General features: G+C 45.4%; 1 protein-coding gene and 1 long non-coding RNA gene across 8 annotated transcripts in view; one reads left to right on the plus strand and one right to left on the minus strand.

The window, feature by feature from the left end:
• QKI (QKI, KH domain containing RNA binding) overlaps positions 1-1,903 on the minus strand; it is a 137,776-nt gene extending 135,873 nt beyond the window's left edge. For 3 of the 7 annotated variants that reach the window (XR_014267670.1, XM_082475657.1, XM_082475662.1), the window contains exon 1: positions 1,328-1,900. Coding sequence is in view for 6 of the 7 variants with exons in the window: in XM_082475657.1 (XP_082331783.1) it covers positions 1,328-1,469 (142 nt within the window). In the remaining variant the exon portion in view is untranslated. Of the gene's footprint in view, positions 1-1,327 lie in introns of all 7 variants that reach the window. The other 4 variants (XM_082475660.1, XM_082475658.1, XM_082475659.1 and 1 more) reach the window with 3 other exon arrangements.
• A 211-nt stretch (positions 1,904-2,114) lies between these two features.
• LOC309667326 lies at positions 2,115-8,312 on the plus strand. Its single transcript, XR_014267709.1, has 2 exons — positions 2,115-3,485; positions 7,415-8,312. It is a non-coding gene; the product is annotated as an uncharacterized lncRNA (long non-coding RNA).
• Positions 8,313-20,516: the final 12,204 nt, after the last annotated feature.

Consider the following 20,516-nt stretch of genomic DNA (forward strand, 5'->3'; position numbering starts at 1 on the left):
TACTTTTAAAGTTGTTTCTATTACTTTCTTGACAACAAAAGCTTCTGGGATTCTTCTTGAACCACCTTTTAACACGGAGACATTTCCGGTCTTTTGTTCTTTCCTGACATTCCAACTCTAACCTTCAGATTCCTTTCCCCAGCTCTATTGTAAAAAAATCTCTCAAAATTCTTGCGAAAAAATGTAAAATCCCCTGCTCATCGCTATAAAGGACAGTTTTCCGTTTTCTTTAAGCAGTCCTCCGGTGGTGCTTCTAAGCAGAAGAAACTCCTCGCTACTCGATTTTCAAAATAAACATTTTTGTTGGTCATGTTTTTCCCTAGGCGTCCCCAGAAACGCACAGCCACCGGACGCGAATCGTCCCGGCCACTGCTGAAGACCTTGTTAAAGTAATCCCAGAGTTGGCCAAAATTAATCTTCTCGTCATTCTTCGCTCGCCACAGCTCTCCGCCAACAAAGCTTTGCTGCGAACTTCTACTCGTTTTCATCTTGGCCCTTTCAACGTCTTGGCTTCCCGTCCTAGCGGCCGAGGCGGCGGCGCCCTCGGGAGAAGGCTCTCCGCCGAAGTTCTTTCGGACGCGGGATTACGTTTACATGTGTCCTCGCGGTATTTCGCGTCCACACCCCCACCCCCAAAAGTGAAGTTCAACTCCCGAACACTTCTCGCTTCCCCAAACAAAAGGACAAAAAGTGCTTTCCGCTGTCATTTTGTCCTCGCCTTCGGCTGCATCAGCAGTACTTTCGGTCGGCTCTGGAATTCCTTTAAATTAACCAGCCCCACACTACTCCCCTCGAGTACTTCCAAGCTACACAAACTTCAAAAAAACCACAAGCCACACTGGACTTCCCACTCCGGGAGCCGCCGGCGACCTCTGGGAGGACCCCCTCCGGGAGCGGCCCCGAGGCCGGTGTCCTTCAGGCGCCCGCGGGGCGCGGGGCGGGCGAGGCCGGGCTGCTCCCCGGGAGGCCCGCGAAGCTCGGGGCCGTCGCGGTGCTAGAGGCCGGGCCGGGAGCCGGGGGCCCTGCAGCCTCCCCCAGCGCACCCGCTTGGGCGCCGGCGGCGCGGGGCCCGGCCGGGGCGAGGGGTCCCGGAGCCGGAGCCCCGCGTCCGGGGGGGCGTCCCGCCGGCGGGGCCCGCCCGCCGCACCCCGCGAGCTCAGCCTCGGCGCCGCCTCCTCGCGCCCCGCCCGGGCCTCGCCGTCCCCAGGCGCACGGTCCCCGCCGGCCGCGACCTTCCCGCCCTCCCCACACTCCGGCGGGCGTCGGGTCCCGGGAAGAGGGGCCGCCGCCCCGGCGTGGGCCGCGAGGGGCCGGCAGGGCGACTCACCTTCGTCCAGCAGCCGCTCGAGGTGGTTGAAGATCCCGCAGAAGTTGGGCAGGCTGCTCATGAGCTTCTTGTCGTTCATCAGCTGCATCAGGTAATCTGGGGTGGGCTTCGGCTTCTCCTTCGTTTCCATTTCCCCGACCATATTCCAGGCTCCGCAGCTCACTCCGCCCGCCGCCGCCGCCGCCGGAGAGGAGGGAGGGGCGGGGAGCCCCGGCCGCCGGCCGCTCCGGACTCGGCGTCCCGCTCCGCTCCGCTCCCGCGCCGGGCGCCGGGGCGGCCGGACCGCGCGCTCGCCGCGCTCTCCCCGCCCCCGCAGGCACTTTCCACCCGCGGCCCGACGCGCTCCCGACCCGCCGCCGCTCCTCGGCCGCCGGCTCGGCGCGTCCCTTACGAGGCCGGCGGGCGGGAGGCGGGTCTTCGCGGGCCGAGTGCGGGCGCGGGCCGCTCGGCGCCGGACGAAGAGGAGCCGGGCCGCCGCCTCTCGCTCAGCTGGTCGCGCCCGTTCAGCCGCCGCCTCTGCCGCGGGCTCGGGGTCTCTCTGGGCTGGTCTCCGCTGCGGCCGCCTCTGCCGCTGCCGCCGCGCTCTGACTCCGCTCCTCCTCTTCCTCCTCCTCCTCCTCGCCTCCTCCTCCTCCTCCTCACTCACTTGGCGGCGGAGTTCGCCTCAGTTCAGGCGGCGCTGCCAGCGGCGGCGGCGGCGGCGCGGGGGGGAGGGGCGGTGGCGCGGGGAGGGCCGGGGGCGGGGGGCGGGCGGCAGGCGGGGCCACGCAGGGCGGCCGTTAGCTGGGCCCGGCCGGCGCGCTCCTCCTCCTCCCGCCGCCGCCGCCGCCGCCGCCGCCGCCCCCCGCAGCCCCCCGGCCCAGGCGCCGCGGCCGCCGCGCCGTCTCCCTCCGGCGGGGTGGGCGGCCTGAAGGGCCGGCGGCGGACGGCGTGACGGAGGCGGCGCACGGCGAGCCCGGCCTGGGCGCCGGGCCGGGGTCGCCGCCCCGGGCGAGCGAGAGCGGAGGGAGGGGCCGGTGCGGGGCCGACGGACGAGGGAGGGGACCGGGTGGCTGTGCTTTCCACTGGGGCGGGGGCGCGGGCTGCGGCGCCTCTCGCTCCCCGCCGCCGGGCTGCCTCGTGTGGCGGGCGCGGTCTGGCTGTGGCGTTACGGGAGAGGGATTCCTAGCGGGACGAGCTACTGCGCGCCAGGGCTGCGCTCGTCGCCGCACAGCCCTATGCTCTTCCCCGTTACTATAGTTCTTTAAAAGCCTCTCCACCACTCTTCCCGCCGCCCCCACCCAAACAAATTTTTTTAACGTCCTGTTGCTTCACGGGGGACTTTCGGGGTGGGCGTCACGTGGCCGACACGTAGCCGTAAGGCCCGAGAGCGCGTGCGTGCGTGAAGGCCGGCGGCCACGCCCCTTCCGAGGGTCGCTCCGCCCCCGCCGGGGCTCCGGGAGCAGAGGGGGAGGTGCGGGGCCTGCGCGCGCCTGCGTGGGGCGGGGCCGGGGAGGGGGCGCGGCCCCGGGAGGGGGAGGGGCGGGCCGGGCGCAGGGGTCCTGGTGCGGGGACCCCCGCGCGCGGTGGCTGGGCCGTCGGACCCCGGGGGACGGGAAGTAGCGGGGTCTTGGCTCTCGGCCCTGCGCTGTAACGTTTCTGCGGCCCCGGGTCCTCCTGCCCAGGACGTGTTCACGATGGGCTCCGACTGCCGCTGTGTCATTGGTGGGCCCGCACGACGACCCCCGCTGTCCCAGCGGTCTCCTCCTGCCTCGAGAGCCACGCGGTGGGAAGGAGCCGGAGGAGCAGCGGGTTCGCGTGGGCGCCCCTTGCCACCCCGACGGCGTGGCTGTGGCGGTTGCCGTGCGTCGTGGGTCCGGGCTGGGGGGCGCGCTCCGGGCCCGGGTCCGCTCCGTTGCGGCATCCAGCTCTTCCAGGCTGCGGTGAAGAGTGAGCACCGGCGAAGTCGGGAGCGGAACGTGCACGCTGTTTGCGATGTAGCGCTTCGTGATGGCATCAGTATCCAGTAATAAAATGAAGCCGCGATAAAGAGACGAAACAAGGAGCATGCACCTAGTTGGAAAAGCGAAAGTCAACACTCATATTTGCAAACTTGCAGAAGTAATCATACCTTGGGCACGAGGTTTTTCATGCAATACAATCGATTTCAAATATTTAGGTTTGTTTGGGAAAATTTTCTGAACTGCAACAATGCAGTTGCAGTTCAGAAAATTTTGTTTATGTAATGTTGTCAGCCACCAAATCTGTATCTGCATTTTATTGCAAGCCCTTTATGACATGTTCAATTAATAATGTAGACAAAATTATTTAACATCAAACTGACCCTTGTAAGCGTGACACGTGACTGAAATATCTATTTCATGTCTATAATCATGTCAACTGTGTTTTAACTTAAGTGAGAACTTAGTGGGTTTTTTGCGGGGGGGGGAATTTTGCTTCAAACAAATTCTGAAGAACACTTCTAAGTTTGACTTGTATTGAAACTATGAAATGAATTTCAAACAAAAACTTTGAGTGGCAAGTAGCTACTGGCCTATCCGTTTAAAAAGCAGAAAGTGAGTTTGCTTTTAAAATTAAGCTGCTTTGATAGAGGAAATGGAATTGCTTTGTTAGACAAAGTTAAAAACATTTAACTCAAATATTTTAAGTTCACCAACATCCATCACTGTTAGCAGAGCTATAGAATATTCACCTAATTATCTATTAAAGGGTGAATTTTGTAAATGCAGGGAATAGTAATTTGAACAAAAAGCTGTTGTCATTTCGAAAACTAGTGTAAGGTATGCTACCTCCCTACCTGGCTAAATGATAGGTAGTTGTAAAGGGGTTTGGTACTAAGTGATTATTTTGACTCTAGTGTAAAATGTTCAGTTTCCCTTCTTAATCTGTTCACTTGTTTATTAAGCTTCTAGGCCCTGTGCTAAATGCTTTACATGTATATCTCATTTAATTTTTAGTTCAACCTTGTGGCTTTAACCTTATGCTTTTATCCCCATTTTACATAAGGGGAAACCCAAGGAGAAGGAGGTTAAGTAACTTGTCAAGACTGTAGCTCATGAGGCCTGGATCTGGGATTCAAATCCACTTATATTTTATTCTAAAATCCGTGTTCTATGCCCCTTTACTAACCGTATCCTGTAAGGTTGGAACTTATGATGTTCCACCATTTTTGACCCATAGAAACTGCAGTTTCATGTGGCTCACCGGTTCTCAAAATCTAGGTGAACCAAGTCAGAGTTAAAAAACAGTGATAGACACTATTCATTTCCCATGTATTAAATCCCTTACGGTTACAGCATTTGATAATAGCTACTATCTTTTGCCTTTTCAAATATACATAGATTACTTCTCTGCTCACAGTTCTTCAGTGGTTTGCCCCTACAGATGAAAAACCCAAAGATCTTACAGAGGCCTGTGGGTCCCAGGTGCTCTGGCCCGCGCTGCCTGAATGACCTTAGCCTGGGCTCTTTCCACCCTGCCCCCCCCCACCCCCGTCCCGCCCCGTTCCCTTCCCTTAGACAGGCCAAGCAGGCCTTCTATTCCAGGACTTTGCCTTGGTGTTTCCTCTCCTTGCTGAGTTTTTCCCACACATCTGCAAGCCCCCTCCCACTCTTTCTCAGGTCTTAATCAGAGAAGGCTTCCCTAACCACCCTGTATAAAATAGCATGTACGTAGACACACACCTTCCATATTCTATCTGCTTACCCACCCCCCTTTTAATTTTTTTCATAGCTTGTATTTCCACCTGACATGTTCTACCTGTGGGTAAATTTGTCTGTCCCCTCCCCCTACACTGTAAGCTCCATGAGAGCAAAGACTTTATTTTGTTCTATCTAGAATTCCCAACACCTAGAAGAGTGCGTGGTACATATAGGAACGTTAAAATAATGTTCCAAAAAAAGTATTAAGTACTTGAACTGTGCAAAACCCTTACCTACATTATTTCTTCTAATCCGTACAGCAAACATTTGAGGTGGGCATGAATAGCCAGATTTCAGAAGAGAGATGGCTGATGCTTAAGAATAGTAAGTAGCTGGTCCCATACAGGGCAGAACTGGATCCGCACAGGGCGAGGCTTCTCACCTGTCTGCAGGTATCCACAATATCTCTCCCTTTTCTCTCTCAAACTCCTACCTCGAGCATTTTAGGCATATATTACACCGTTAATTATCCAACAAGTGACAAGTGCAGTGAGGAACACAGAAATTCTTGGGATACATCACTTGCCTTCCAGGAGCTTAAAAAGCTAAAAATTAATGTGGAAAGACTTTACATTATTACAAAAAAGTCATTTTTATGATATTCATAAGTTAGTGTATTCGTAAGTTACATAGTAACTTACAATATATGTATGGGTTAGCTCCCATTTGAAGATCCTTAGAACTTTTTTCACTGTGAGAAATTGTCATCTAATATATTGACACTAAAAATGGTCCCACGTCGAATATCAGTAATTAACCACGAGTGGAAATACACTTTCTGTTCTCTTAAATTTGATTGGCTTCATTTGTTTATTGCCATTCTTGACATTTAAAAATAGAAAATTATAGTATTCCAAACATTTTTTTTTTCAGCACCATGGAGTTCTTACAGGAACTAAAATATTTCTTGGACTTAAGCATCAGTCTTTGGTGACTTTTTGTCCCAAATGTTCTTTTTAAAAGTCTTAATCCTTAGATTTTCCTGAAAGGGAACGGGCCTTTCCCATTATCCTTGTAAAGTAAATGTTTGTTTATCGTCTGAAAAGATTTCTTGAGTACCCTTTTCAGTTGGTGAGATGGCTTATCAGGTACTGTTTAAAAGGTTGAAAATGACACATTTTAAGTGTGACTATTTTAATCAACAAATATTTGAGTCCCTGTTATATCTAAATACCTGTCATTAACCCTAACGAACATACAGACTAAGCTGGGTGTTAATATCACATACATATGAAAAGTTAACTAATAAAAGTAGATGCTTAAGACAAAAGACCTTAAGAATGGAAATGAGCACTAGCTTCCAGGCCTGGAAAGCAAAGCAAGGCTGCACAGAGAGCTGGGTCGGCTCTCCTGCTTGAGGAAGAGCAACAGAGCTGAGGGAGGACACCAACGGAAACTTGGAAAGTGGGAAAGTATAAGCTTTAGGGTAGGAGTTTCCATAAAGAGTAGGAGGTGCCAGATTGTGGTTGGCCTTGAATGTCAAGCTAACGTGTTCATAGAGAAGAGCCTTGGGAATTGTTTTTAATACAAAGAAATGAATCAATAAAATAGTACCATGGATTCCCCTCCGTGAGGCTATGTCTCTCAGTGTAAATACAGCATTTGTAAAATGACAGGCACTGCTCGCATCTAATGGTAACTGTGCTGCCTTTTTAAACCACTAACATGATGGTTGCAGATGTAATACTAACATTGAGTTGAAACCACTGCTTGGGGTGAAATGTTAACCGAGGGGGTCAGGTTTCTACTCATTTGACCCTAAATGAACCTTTAGAGGCAAAAACATTCTCAGCCAGGATGCAGGCCCCTGTGCCATGTAATCCAATCTTCATTCCTTATTTAAACAGAAACTTTAACTAAAAAAAATTGTCCGTTAATTATAGGAATATGAGACTGAAGTAAATATGCATTTTGTTTTGATCACCTTTCAGACATTCATGGTTTTAGGATTGCAAAACAGTTTCCATAGTGTTTCCCTGGGTTGGGTTCATTTGTTGTTTGTTTTCCTTTAGGATCTGGTTCCTTCAGGATGAATCTGTGATTAGATTTTTTTGACGTATTAAACAGACACTGTTTGATTCATAATCTATGCATTAGTTTTAAATAACTAATGTGAGTGAACAATTTATGAGCAAGAGAAGTGCCTACCCATGTCCCAGCCATTTAGTCAAATGCCATTATCCTTTACTGAAATTCAACTGATAGCCTAAATGTTCTGTTTTTCCAGCATTTTCTCTCTATTCATGCTTTCTAAACCAAGTTCCCAGTGGGACCAGGGGGACAGAGGACTGACGCTTACCGAGTCCCTAGGAACTGTCAAGCACTTCAGTTACTATCTCACTGAGTACACTGCAGCTCTGAGTTCATTTTTATTCCCATTTCACAGCGAAGAACCTAAGGCTCAGAGAGTTAACAGAATGACATGACTCGTCACACAGCTAGTAAATGCTGGGGACAACGTTCAAACCAGACCTTCCAAGTCCTGGATGACCTACGGAGCCCTGCTGGCCCCTCTGTAAGTTAAATTTGGGTGCCCTGAGATCTGTGTCCTTCCATGGCTAAAATACTGTCATCTATGAGTCTGTCTTTTTTCAGTATTCTAACCAATGATGTTGTTGAATCTTTTCAAACATTAAGTTCTCATATCTAATTGAAACACTGCTGGTGTCATGTAGAGAAAAGAATGCTGTGCTGGGTATAGAAAAGCTTTATTAGTTGTAGCCTAAGGAGCTGTGTGACACTGAGTAAGGAGCTCAGTCTCTGAGATTTGAATCGAGTGATCTTGGAAGTCTTTAGAAGTTCTAAAATTCCGTGACTCTGAATAAAATGTTTTCATCCACATCCGCAAATACTTGGTTGTAATTTAATTTCTGTGCTTAGGATAACCCTGTATACAGATGGGTGGTCATGCAATGGCAATAAGAAATGTATTCTAAAATCGTAGGTGTCCAATTTTGCACTCCTTATTAAAATAAAAAAAATTGTAGGGCTTCCCTGGTGGCGCAGTGGTTGAGAATCTGCCTGCCAATGCAGGGTACACGGGTTCGAGCCCTGGTCTGGGAAGATCCCACATGCCACGGAGCAACTAGGCCCCTGAGCCACAACTACTGAGCCTGCGCGTCTGGAGCCTGTGCTCCGCAACAGGAGAGGCCGCGACAGTGAGAGACCCGCACACCGCGATGAAGAGTGGCCCCCACTTGCCGCAACTAGAAAAAGCCCTCGCACAGAAATGAAGACCCAACACAGCCATAAATAAATAAATTAATTAATTAATTAAAAAAATTGTATGTATGAATTTTTGTTTCCCTTAGACAATATAATACATTTGACTGAAAATCTTATTTTTATAATTTCTAAAGGGTTAAAACCAAATCTTCTCCCTTTTTTAAAACATATTACCACAATAAAAGTGGAGCACTAAAAAATTGCATCTAGAGTTCCTAGTGGAAAAACTTATACTAGGAGAACATAAAAATTCCTGGAGGGTAGAATCCAGGCCTGTTGTTCTTTCTACTCTTTAAATGCTTTACAAGTGATCTACTTTCAATAATTACTTGTTTGAATGAATGAAAGAAACAAGAAAGAAACACAGACATATTTGGGTTCTAGAGATGGCAAGCAGCTGTGTAAGCTCCTCACAGCCTGGAATACTTACCTGAGTAAATAGTAGCATCTGAAAATCCTTGCCCTCAGTGACCGGGAAAACAGGAGTGGAGGGAGGGGCCTCAGTGTCTATCACTGTGTGAAGAGCTTTTGCAGTGTGACGCAGTGGTTCCTAGAGCGTGAGACAGGTCTCACTCTGCAGCAAACATACTATTTGGGGCACTGGGTCCAGAGCATCCATAGTCCCCCGCATCTGTAACAGGTCGGAAAATGAGTACCTCTTAATTTAATATTGAAGGGGCTTGTATAGCAATGATATTTTATGAGAATCACTTTAACTTTATTATTTAGATATAAGAGTAAAAGCAATTATTAGTAAAACAGATTTTTTTAAATACACTAAAAATAGAATCAATTATTCTCAGCACTGATACTCAACACCCCTTAGGGCATAGTTACAGCTCTTAGCTCTTAGCCACACCTCCCAGCCCTTTCTCCAGAGCCCCCAAGAATCCCCTGACCCAGCAACCAAAGGCATGGCACCTGGCATCCTGCTCCCACCCGGCCAGCAGGCTCTCGGGTCATTTGTGCACCTGCCATACCAGTTGTTAACATTTTCAATATTAACCTCTATTTGTGTCAGCTTAGTTATGTATTAGGAGGTTGTTTATTTCATATCTTCATGTCCATTAAACTTGAGTTTACTAGTTTTTACTAACTGCAACTAAAGTGGATAATTTTTTGTCTAAAATATGTATAAGTTCTTTGAGCACATATCCAAATTTAGAAAGAAGCTTTATGAAAATCATGTTTACCAGGTTACAATGAAATACTCAAGTCTTCAGTTTTACTTTCTGTTTTCCACCAAATAATGTTTTTTTTTTTATTTTAAACATCTTTATTGAAGTATAATTGCCTTACAATGGTGTGTTAGCTTCTGCTTTATAACAAAGTGAATCAGTTATACATATACAATATGCTCCCATTTCTCTTCCCTCTTGCATCTCCCTCCCTCCCACCCTCCCCATCCCACCCCTCTAGGTGGTCACAAAGCACCGAGCTGATCTCCCTGTGCTATGCGGCTGCTTCCCACCAGCTATCTACCTTACATTTGGTAGTGTATATATGTCCATGACACTCTCTTACCCTGTTACATCTCACCCCACCCCCTCCCCATATCTTCAAGTCCATTCTCTAGTAGGTCTGTGTCTTTATTCCCGTCTTGCCACTAGGTTCTTCATGGCCTTTTTTTTTTTTTTTCCCCCTTAGATTCCGTATATATGTGTTAGAATACTGTATTTGTTTTTCTCTTTCTGACTTACTTCACTCTGTATGACAGACTCTAACTCCATCCACCTCATTACAAATACCTCCATTTCATTTCTTTTTATGGCTGAGTAATATTCCATTGTATATATGTGCCACATCTTCTTTATCCATTCATCTGTCGATGGACATTTAGATTGCTTCCATGTCCTGGCTATTGTAAATAGAGCTGCAATGAACATTTTGGTACATGACTCTTTTTGACCTATGGTTTTCTCAGAAAATATGAACAGACCAATCACAAGCACTGAAATTGAAACTGTGATTAAAAACCTTCCAACAAACAAAAGCCCAGGACCAGATGGCTTCACAGGTGAATTCTATCAAACATTTAGAGAAGAGCTAACACCTATCCTTCTCAAACTCTTCCAAAATATTGCAGAGGGAGGAACACTCCCAAACTCATTCTACGAGGCCACCATCACCCTGATACCAAAACCAGACAAAGATGTCACAAAGAAAGAAAACTACAGGCCAATATCACTGATGAACATAGATGCAAAAATCCTCAACAAAATACTAGCAAACAGAATCCAACAGCACATTAAAAGGATCATACACCATGATCAAGTGGGATTTATCCCAGGAATGCAAGGATTCTTCAATATACGCAAATCAATCAACGTGATACACCATATTAACAAATTGAAGGAGAAAAACCATATGATCATCTCAATAGATGCAGAGAAAGCTTACGACAAAATTCAACACCCATTTATGATAAAAGCCCTGCAGAAAGTAGGCATAGAGGGAACTTTCCTCAACATAATAAAGGCCATATATGACAAACCCACAGCCAACATTGTCCTCAATGGTGAAAAACTGAAACCATTTCCACTAAGATCAGGAACAAGACAAGGTTGCCCACTCTCACCACTATTATTCAACATAGTTTTGGAAGTGTTAGCCACAGCAATCAGAGAAGACAAAGAAATAAAAGGAATACAAATCGGAAAAGAAGAAGTAAAGCTGTCACTATTTGTAGATGACATGATACTATACATAGAGAATCCTAAAGATGCTACCAGAAAACTCCTAGAGCTAATCAATGAATTTGGTAAAGTAGCAGGATACAAAATTAATGCACAGAAATCTCTTGCATTTCTATACACTAATGACGAAAAATCTGAAAGTGAAATTAAGAAAACACTCCCATTTACCATTGCAACAAAAAGAATAAAATATCTAGGAATAAACCTACCTAAGGAGACAAAAGACCTGTATGCAGAAAATTATAAGACACTGATGAAAGAAATTAAAGATGATACAAATAGATGGAGAGATATACCATGTTCCTGGATTGGAAGAATCAACATTGTGAAAATGACTCTACTACCCAAAGCAATCTACAGATTCAATGCAATCCCTATCAAACTACCACTGGCATTTTTCACAGAACTAGAACAAAAAATTTCACAATTTGTATGGAAACACAAATAATGTTTTAATAAACAGGTTGTTGCCAGAACTGAAAAATAATTAATCATCCTCTCTATGGTAAACTCTTTATATTTCACACCGAAGAAGTACCCCTGCTCAGCTTTCTCCCCAGTCCTATATAGCCATTCACGTTCCCTGGCTGAACTGTCCAGGTCATACTGATGATGCCAGCATTTGCTATTTCCTAAATACTCTGTCCAAGCCCATCTGTAAAAATGCGTTACAGTTACCTTTTATAGATCTTCAAGGGCCACCAACTTGATTAACTGGCATTACTTACACTGAAATTTTCTCCATATCCGTTGGCAGTAAGCGTCATTTTTAGGTGGAAATAAAATGTAGCATAGTGAAATGAGTAACACTTTTTGTTCAGTGGTTCTAAAACGGGTGCCCTGTATTTATAGTGTGAGCCTGGAATTAAGTAGTAGTGGGAAATTGCATGCTGGCACTGTGGCAGACAGTGGGATGGGGCTTTCCTCCTGCTAGTGTCATCTCTCTGTCCAGGTAAAGCTATTAGAAGAGCAGGAAGAGTATAAGGAGGGAATCAAGAACACTAAACTGTTAACTTGTGAAATGAGGAAAGAGAAGAAAGGCTTGGGCTCACGGAGTTCAGAGGCGGTCTTGTAAGCTGTCCCATCAGCTGACATGCCAGCAATAATCCCCCTCCCCCTCCAGTACCAACCTCCTCTCCAGCGGCCTGGCTGCTGGTGGGCAGAAGGGACAGGCCCTTCTCTGCGCCAGGTTCCTCTACCTCTAGGGACTAATAGCCAGACCCGACTTTCTCCTCTCCCTCAGGTTTCAGCATTTCAGCTGGTCCGGTGCCTGATTTCATGAAGGCACACTTTCACTTAATCAACCGGTCTGGAGCACAGAGCGGATACCAAGTGGGATGGGAGGGGCTGGCCATCTCGCTGTCGGGGCTGCTAGCGCCCAGCCTAGTGGGGGAAGGAGGCCTTTCATCTCTAGGCTCAGACAACGGGGTCTGAGAAGTATTTCCCTCCGCACAGTGAAGATATGAAATCATAGTACCTTGCCCAGCTACGTTACGACCTGCCAAGCCATAGGAATGCTTTTCTCACAGGTGATGTAGATGAATTATCTTTAAACCCCAAGCAATGAAACAAGCCCTAAAACATTCACCCTGAAGAGTTTGCTGGTCCTTAGAGGAGGCAGCTGAGCACAAGAGTCTAGACCTGGCAGTTACCAGAAACTACTTAAACTACCTCTGACTCTCTCTTCTCCGCTGTAAAATGGGACAATGCAACCTAAGGATGTGGTCACGATTATGTGACTGAATGAATATGAAGTGCCTAGCAAAATCCCTGGAGCCCAGTAAGCTGTCAGTAAACAGTATCATTTTAAAAACTGAAAAGAGTAAGGCCTGGATATAGCTCTCATTTATCAATGCACGTGTGTCATGGAATGTGTGTAAATATCTCTCTTTACGTTGAAATTGTATCCACAAAGCTCAAAAGTAGTTAGTCATCAGTTTCCTGCCACTTCCTATTGCACAAAACCATTTCCTGTTCCCAGGACTGCTGACACAAGGAAGTAAAAGGACAAATAACTTGATGAAAAGGAGCCTTGATCCCAGGCTGGCTGGGGTGTCAGCTGCAACGGCTGATCCAAAGCTGGCGCGGGGCCTCCATGCTCTCCAAGACCCAGTTTTCAGTGGCCGGACGGTAGAAACAGCTCTGTAGTAGTGAGGCAAACACGGAAAAGGAGAGGCGGCCTCCCTCCCATCCCTGTCTCATAAACACCTGAGCTGGCAGTTAGTGGAGGGAGCTGAGAAGATCCTGCCTTCTGGAGGGGCCAGGCCTGGGGCAGACGGGCACCGCCTTCCCAGACCTGCAGGAGCTCCCACGGTTCCCTGCGTCGTTCTCACACTGGCAGTTAAGGGCTGACCCAGGGTTTAACGCATGAGGTCTGGGCAACTGTTGGGCTGGGTTATGCCAGGTCAGGGGCTTTCTCCAACCCCCGGTACGGGCGGTTCAACCAGCAGGCACACCTGAGTGAAGGAGTAGGGGCCTCTGCCCCACCTGCCTGCTCAGCAAAACCATGCTTTTTATTTTTGGCAGTTTATTAATTTTTTTTTTTTAATTTTTGAATTTTATTGTATTTATTTTTTTATACAGCAGGTTCTTATTAGTCATCAGTTTTATACACGTCAGTGTATACATGTCGATCCCAATCGCCCAATTCAGCACACCACCATCCCCGCCCCACCACGGCTTTCCCCCCTTGGTGTCCATACGTGTGTTCTCTACATCTGTGTCTCAACTTCTGCCCTGCAAACCGGTTCATCTGTACCATTTTTCTAGGTTCCACATACATGCGTTAATATAGGATATTTGTTTTTCTCTTTCTGACTTACTTCACTCTGTATGACAGTCTCTAGATCCATCCACATCTCAACAAATGACTCAATTTCGTTCCTTTCTATGACTGCGTAATAGTCCATTGTATACATGTACCAACTTCTTTATCCATTCGTCTGTCAACGGGAATTTAGGTTGCTTGCATGGCCTGGCTATTGTAAATAGTGCTGCAATGAACATTCGGGTGCACGTGTCTTTTTGAATTACGGTTTTCTCTGGGTATATGCCCAGTAGTGGGATTGCTGGGTCATATGGTAATTCTATTTTTAGTTTTCTAAGGAACCTCCATACTGTTCTCCATAGTGGCTGTATCAATTTACATTCCCACCAACAGTGCAAGAGGTTTCCCTTTTCTCCACACCCTCTCCAGCATTTGTTGTTTGTAGATTCTCTGATGATGCCCATTCTAACTGGTGTGAGGTGATACCTCATTGTAGTTTTGATTTGCATTTCTCTAATAATTAGTGATGTTGAGCAGCTTTTCATGTGCTTCTTGGCCATCTGTATGTCTTCTTTGGAGAAATGTCTATTTAGGTCTTCTGCCCATTTTTGGATTGGGTTGTTTGCTTCTTTAATATTGAGCTGCATGAGCTGTTTATATATTTTGGAGAGTAACCCTTTGTCCGTTGATTTGTTTGCAAATATTTTCTCCCATTCTGAGGGTTGTCTTTTCGTCTTGTTTATGGTTTCCTTTGCTGTGCAAAAGCTTTTAAGTTTCATTAGGTCCCATATGTTCATTTTTGTTTTTATTTCCATTACTCTAGGAGGTGGGTCAAAAAAGATCTTGCTGTGATTTATGTCAAAGAGTGTTCTTCCTATGTTTTCCTCTAAGAGTTTTATAGTGTCTGGTCTTACATTTAGGTCTCTAATCCATTTTGAGTTTATTTTTGTGCATGGTGTTAGGGCGTGTTCTAATTTCATTCTTTTACGTGTAGCTGTCCAGTTTTCCCAGCACCACTTATTTAAGAGACTGTCTTTTCTCCATTGTATATCCTTGACTCCTTTGTCATAGATTAGTTGACCATAGGTGCGTGGGTTTATCTCTGGGCTTTCTATCTTGTTCCATTGATCTATTTTTCTGTTTTTGTGCCAGTACCATATTGTCTTGATTACTGTAGCTTTGTAGTATAGGCTGAAGTCAGGGAGTCTGATTCCTCCAGCTCCATTTTTTTCCCTCAAGACTGCTTTGGCTATTTGGGGTCTTTTGTGTCTCCATACAAATTTTAAGATTTTTTGTTCTAGTTCCGTAAAAAATGCCATTGGTAATTTGATAGGGATTGCATTGAATCTGTAGATTGCTTTGGGTAGTATAGTCATTTTCACAATATCGATTCTTCCAATCCAAGAACATGGTATATCTCTCCATTTGTTGGTATCATCTTTAATTTCTTTCATCAGTGTCTTATAGTTTTCTGCATACAGGTTTTTGTCTCCCTAGGTAGGTTTATTCCTAGGTATTTTATTTTTTTTGTTGCAATGGTAAATGGGAGTGTTTCCTTAATTTCTCTTTCAGATTTTTCATCATTAGTGTTTAGGAATGCAAGAGATTTCTGTGCATTAATTTTGTATCCTGTAACTTTACCAAACTCATTAATTAGCTCTAGAAGTTTTCTGGTGACAGTTTTAGGATTCTCTATGTATAGTATCATGTCATCTGCAAACAGTGACAGTTTTACTTCTTCTTTTCCAATTTGTATTCCTTTTATTTCTTTTTCTTCTCTGATTGCCATGGCTAGGACTTCCAAAACTATGTTGAATAATAATGGTGAGAGTGGACATCCTTGTCTCGTTCCTGATCTTAGAGGGAATGCTTCCAGTTTTTCACCGTTGAGAATGATGTTTGCTGTGGGTTTGTCGTATATGGCCTTTATTATGTTGAGGTAGGTTCCCTTTGTGCCCACTTTCTGGAGAGTTTTTATCATAAATGGGTGTTGAATTTTGTCAAAAGCTTTTTCTGCATCTATTGAGATGATCATATGGTTTTTATTCTTCAATTTGTTAATATGGTGTATCACATTGATTGATTTGCGTATATTGAAGAATCCTTGCATCCCTGGGATAAATCTCACTTGATCATGGTGTATGATCCTTTTCATGTGTTGTTGGATTCTGTTTGCTAGTATTTTGTTGAGAATTTTTGCATCTACATTCATCAGTGATATTGGTCTGTAATTTTCTTTTTTTGTAGTATCTTTGTCTGGTTTGGTATCAGGGTGATGGTGGCCTCATAGAATGAGTTTGGGAGTGTTCCTTCCTCTGTAATTTTCTGGAAGAGTTTGAGAAGGATGGGTGTTAGCTCTTCTCTAAATGTTTCATAGAATTCACCTGTGAAGCCATCTGGTCCTGGACTTTTGTTTGTTGGAAGATTTTTCATCACAGTTTCAATTTCATTACTTGTGATCGGTCTGTTCATATTTTCTATTTCTTCCTGGTTCAGTCTTGGAAGGTTATACCTTTCTAAGAATTTGTCCATTTCTTCCAGGTTGTCCATTTTATTGGCATAGAGTTGCTTGTAGTAGAGTCTTATGATGCTTTGTATTTCTGTGGTGTCTGTTGTAACTTCTCCTTTTTCATTTCTAATTTTATTGATTTGTGTCCTCTCCCTCTTTTTCTTGATGAGTCTGGCTAATGGTTTATCAATTTTGTTTATCTTCTCAAAGAACCAGCTTTTAGTTTTATTGATCTTTGCTATTGTTCTCTTTGTTTCTATTTCATTTATTTCTGCTCTGATCTTTATGATTTCTTTCCTTCTGCTAACTCTGAGTTTTGTTAATTCTTCTTTCTCTAGTTCCTTTAGGTGTAAGGTTAGATTGTTTATTTGAGATTTTTCTTGTTTCTTGAGGTAGGCTTGTATAGCTATAAACTTCCCTCTTAGAACTGCTTTTGCTGCATCCCATAGGTTTTGGATCATCATGTTTTCATTGTCATTTGTCTCTAGGTATTTTTTGATTTCCTCTTTGATTTCTTCAGTGATCGCTTGGTTATTTAGTAACATATTGTTTAGCCTCCATGTGTTTGTGTTTTTTATGTTTTTTTCCATGTAATTCATTTCTAATCTCATAGCGTTGTGGTCAGAAAAGATGCTTGATATGATTTCAATTTTCTTAAATTTACTGAGGCTTGATTTGTGACCCAAGATGTGATCTATCCTGGAGAATGTTCCGTGCGCACTTGAGAAGAAAGTGTAATCTGCTGTTTTTGGATGGAATGTCCTATAAATATCAATTAAATCTATCTGGTATGTCGTGTCATTTAAAGCTTCTGTTTCCTTATTTATTTTCATTTTGGATGATCTGTCCATTGGTGTAAGTGAGGTGTTAAAGTCTCCCACTATTATTGTGTTACTGTCGATCTCCTCTTTTAGAGCTGTTAGCATTTGCCTTATGTATTGAGGTGCTCCTATGCTGGGTGCATATATATTTATAATTGTTATATCTTCTTCTAAAACCATGCTTTCTTATGTCCCAGCAGACATTGGTAAGAAAAGCAATGAACATCCCCCCACCTTTTTTTTTTTTTTAAATCAGATACCATGGGAAAAAATAGCTCATGTTTTGAGGAACTTAAAATCACCAAGTGGGGTGGGAGGAGTCCAGTGTTCAGATACTCACAAGTGGCTCCTGCAAGTCAGCTTATTAGATCACATATGAAGCAACTAGAAGACAGTGACAGCTCTGGGTTCCCAGGGCCTTCCCTGAGGTGAACTTGATCTCGCCAAGGGAACCTCCAGAAGCCTCAGCTTCAGCAAGCCTAGATCTCTGAGACCACTGCCCTGGGATCTGTCACCACCACCCAGCCCCAGGCTGTGTGTATAGCCTCCAGAAAATTTACCAATGGAGCCAACGCTTTCTCTTAGAGGTTTTCAAGGTAGCCAAATAGTTTTCAGCGCATCATTTCAGAGTGAAGGCCAGGACACACAATTAAATCAAGGCAGCTGAAAGGAAAAAAGAATCTTTCAAATAAACGGTTTTATGAGTCTAGCTTCACAGTGAATCACATACCCATTGTAATACTAAAGTTGAACACAATTTATATTTGCATCATATGTTTTCTTGTTACCAAGAGGGCCAGAGTTATCAGTAGATTCCTAGGGGGTGTGATTCAACCTGAACTATAATTGGATCCCTGACGTTATAAGGGCTTGATAAGAATTTTCCTCTGGATATCTATTTTTACAAAACTGGCTTATTGTAACTTGTATACAACAATTATGCACTAAGTGAGGATAATGCTGTAGACCACAGCAAAAAACTTAAGTCACCTATATTCAGGCCAGATTCTCCCAAAGCAAAATCTTGGCCATATCATTGAGCTGTCGTGCAAATGACACAAATCTGAGCTCAGGGCTTGGCGCTCTCTCCGGTGTTTCCCCTCCCCCATTCAGTCTCCAGTTCAATAGCTTGCCTCTCTGCCTCTGCCTTCTCCCATTTTCTCTGTCATCTTGGTCAGAGGGTCACTTCCTATCACCCCAACAGCCTCTCCACACAAAGTCTAGGAGGTGCCATGAGTTACTTTAATCTTGAAACTTGCTTGTTCGAAGTGACGGAATTTTTTATTCATAACATAATGTATGCATATTAGCACCATGATGCATCTATCCCATAACTTTGTCCTTAATGTCTATCATTGCACTTTCTGGATGGGAAACTTTGCTGGGTTTCCAGCAAATATAGCTTTTTTAAAAAATACTTAACATAAGACTTGTCATTGTCATTTATCCTTCATTTGACAGTCTTCAGTAGTCTCAGCTTTGCTTCTACAGCATTCATTAACGATGTCATTCGATAAGCAGTAAAGGGGAATTGCACAAGAAAGAAAAGAGTACAAGGAAACAATTTCCAAAAGGCAAATTTGCTAGGAAGTGAGTTGAATAGCTCACTGTTTTTCAAGTTTTATTTTTCAAGTTCTAAACACAAAAATACCACTCCTCACCTGCTAGCTCAACCTTTAGCTCATCTGTCTCTCAACCCCAGAGTGCGTACGTGGCTCTGCTCTTCCCCTGTACCCTCAAGTTCAGGCTGGTTGGAGGTGGCTCAAGAGGGCTTTCAGATTCTGTGCTATTATTGAGATTGTTGGCAAGATCTACATTGTTGAAGAAAGGTCCTGGTTGCCGTGTAATGTTAACCATAGGAAAATACTAGAAAACATTTCAGAGAAGAAAAAATGAAAGGGTCCTCAGACCTGTCATTTCTTATTGGAATCTAATTAAATTCGTGGCCAACCTCACAAGACTAAAACAGTCTGTCATTCACTATCTGTTTTCCCTCCTAAGAGTCAAAAGGAAGCCTCGGATCTGGGGAGAAGATCTTCGTGCTAATTAAACCTCACACCTTGTTCTACCTGTGCCTCATCTGCACAGCAACCAGAAGCTTCCAAGGCCCAACAGTTCCTACCAAATAGTTCAGGGGCCACCGCTCCCCCTTTGCGATGCTAAGCCTCAGGTGATTTCAGCTGTTGGGTGTCTCTGATCCCGAAATCCTTACAAAGGAGATTTGCAAAGCTTATAGTCTTTCCTTCCTAATTTAATGTAAACTGCACTTGTACTAAAGACGTTGTGTGCACTGGCTTCCCCTAATGCCAACGTGAAGTTCGGTGTGACACACAGATGCTTCTTGGGTCTGAGAGTTAAGTTCTAGAAGTAGCCAAAGAACTGTCAGCTCCCTCCGTCCCCCTGCATCCCAAGCCAGCGGCCCGGCCCCAGCCCCTCAGCCCCAGCCCTCTCCCTTCCGCCTCCTCAGAAGCCCCTGAGCTGAGGCCGCTCACTTCTCCTTTCCAGCTCATCCCGTGGTTCTCCACCAGCTCTGTCCCCCGTGGGCCACGCAGCACAGCACAGCCCTCAACCTCTCCTCAAACCCGCTGCGTCCAAAACAAACACAAATTAGGAAAAGGACAAAGGAGTTTTCGTTATCAAAAGGTCATTTTTAAAAATTACAAACATTGGGAAAATTACCCGGTTGCCAGAGAATCTCAGAAAAATCCAGCAGGTGTTCAGAGCCTGACCTCATTTACATTTCACCGGAGACCTGGGTCAGCCATTTGGAATATTTCTCGAACATTCTTATCAATCTCTCCAGTAAGTGCAGGTCCTTCGGACACCTTCTCTGTTGTGGAGGTGCTGCCCTAGCGCTTGGGGAGGCCAGGCCCGATCGCTGACGCCCTGACAAAGGCGCCCTGTCTTCCTTCCCCTGCAAGGCTTCTCTCCTGGGCTTGAGGCTGCTCGTTCTGACCTTCAACTTGCCACCACGGTCCCTAATGGAGCGTCTCGTGGTTGAGGCCCTGGGGGTCTGTCCTTACTGTCCCTCACACCTCGGACTCCCTGCCGGACCTTCTTCAATTGCTTCTCTGCTTCTCCCAGGTGTCTCCATGACTCTGGCGTAGAGCAGGCTGTGGGTCTCTTCGTCACCAAATTAAAGCTGGCCCATTGAGGTGATACAGTGATAGAACGCTCCAACTCTGCTGTGATGCTGGGCAGACACCATGATCTCAGCAATGCTTAGTCTCCTCTGCTGAATAATGGGGATACTGACAATACCCACTTTAGAGTGTTACTGTGAGGATAAAATGAGGCAATGATTATAAAGCCCTTAAAATATGCTGGGAAGATAGCAGTTTCTCAATACACATTGGCCGTTAGAATTACTGTCAATATCCAGTTACCACTTTGAGTCACCTTACTCTGTTCTATGCATTGATGTGAGGCATTGTCTCTGAGACAAAGTGAGTGATTGTCTATGCATTCAA

This window comes from Balaenoptera physalus (genome assembly GCF_965194825.1).
Source record: "Balaenoptera physalus genome assembly, chromosome: 9".
Lineage (NCBI taxonomy): Eukaryota > Metazoa > Chordata > Mammalia > Artiodactyla > Balaenopteridae > Balaenoptera > Balaenoptera physalus.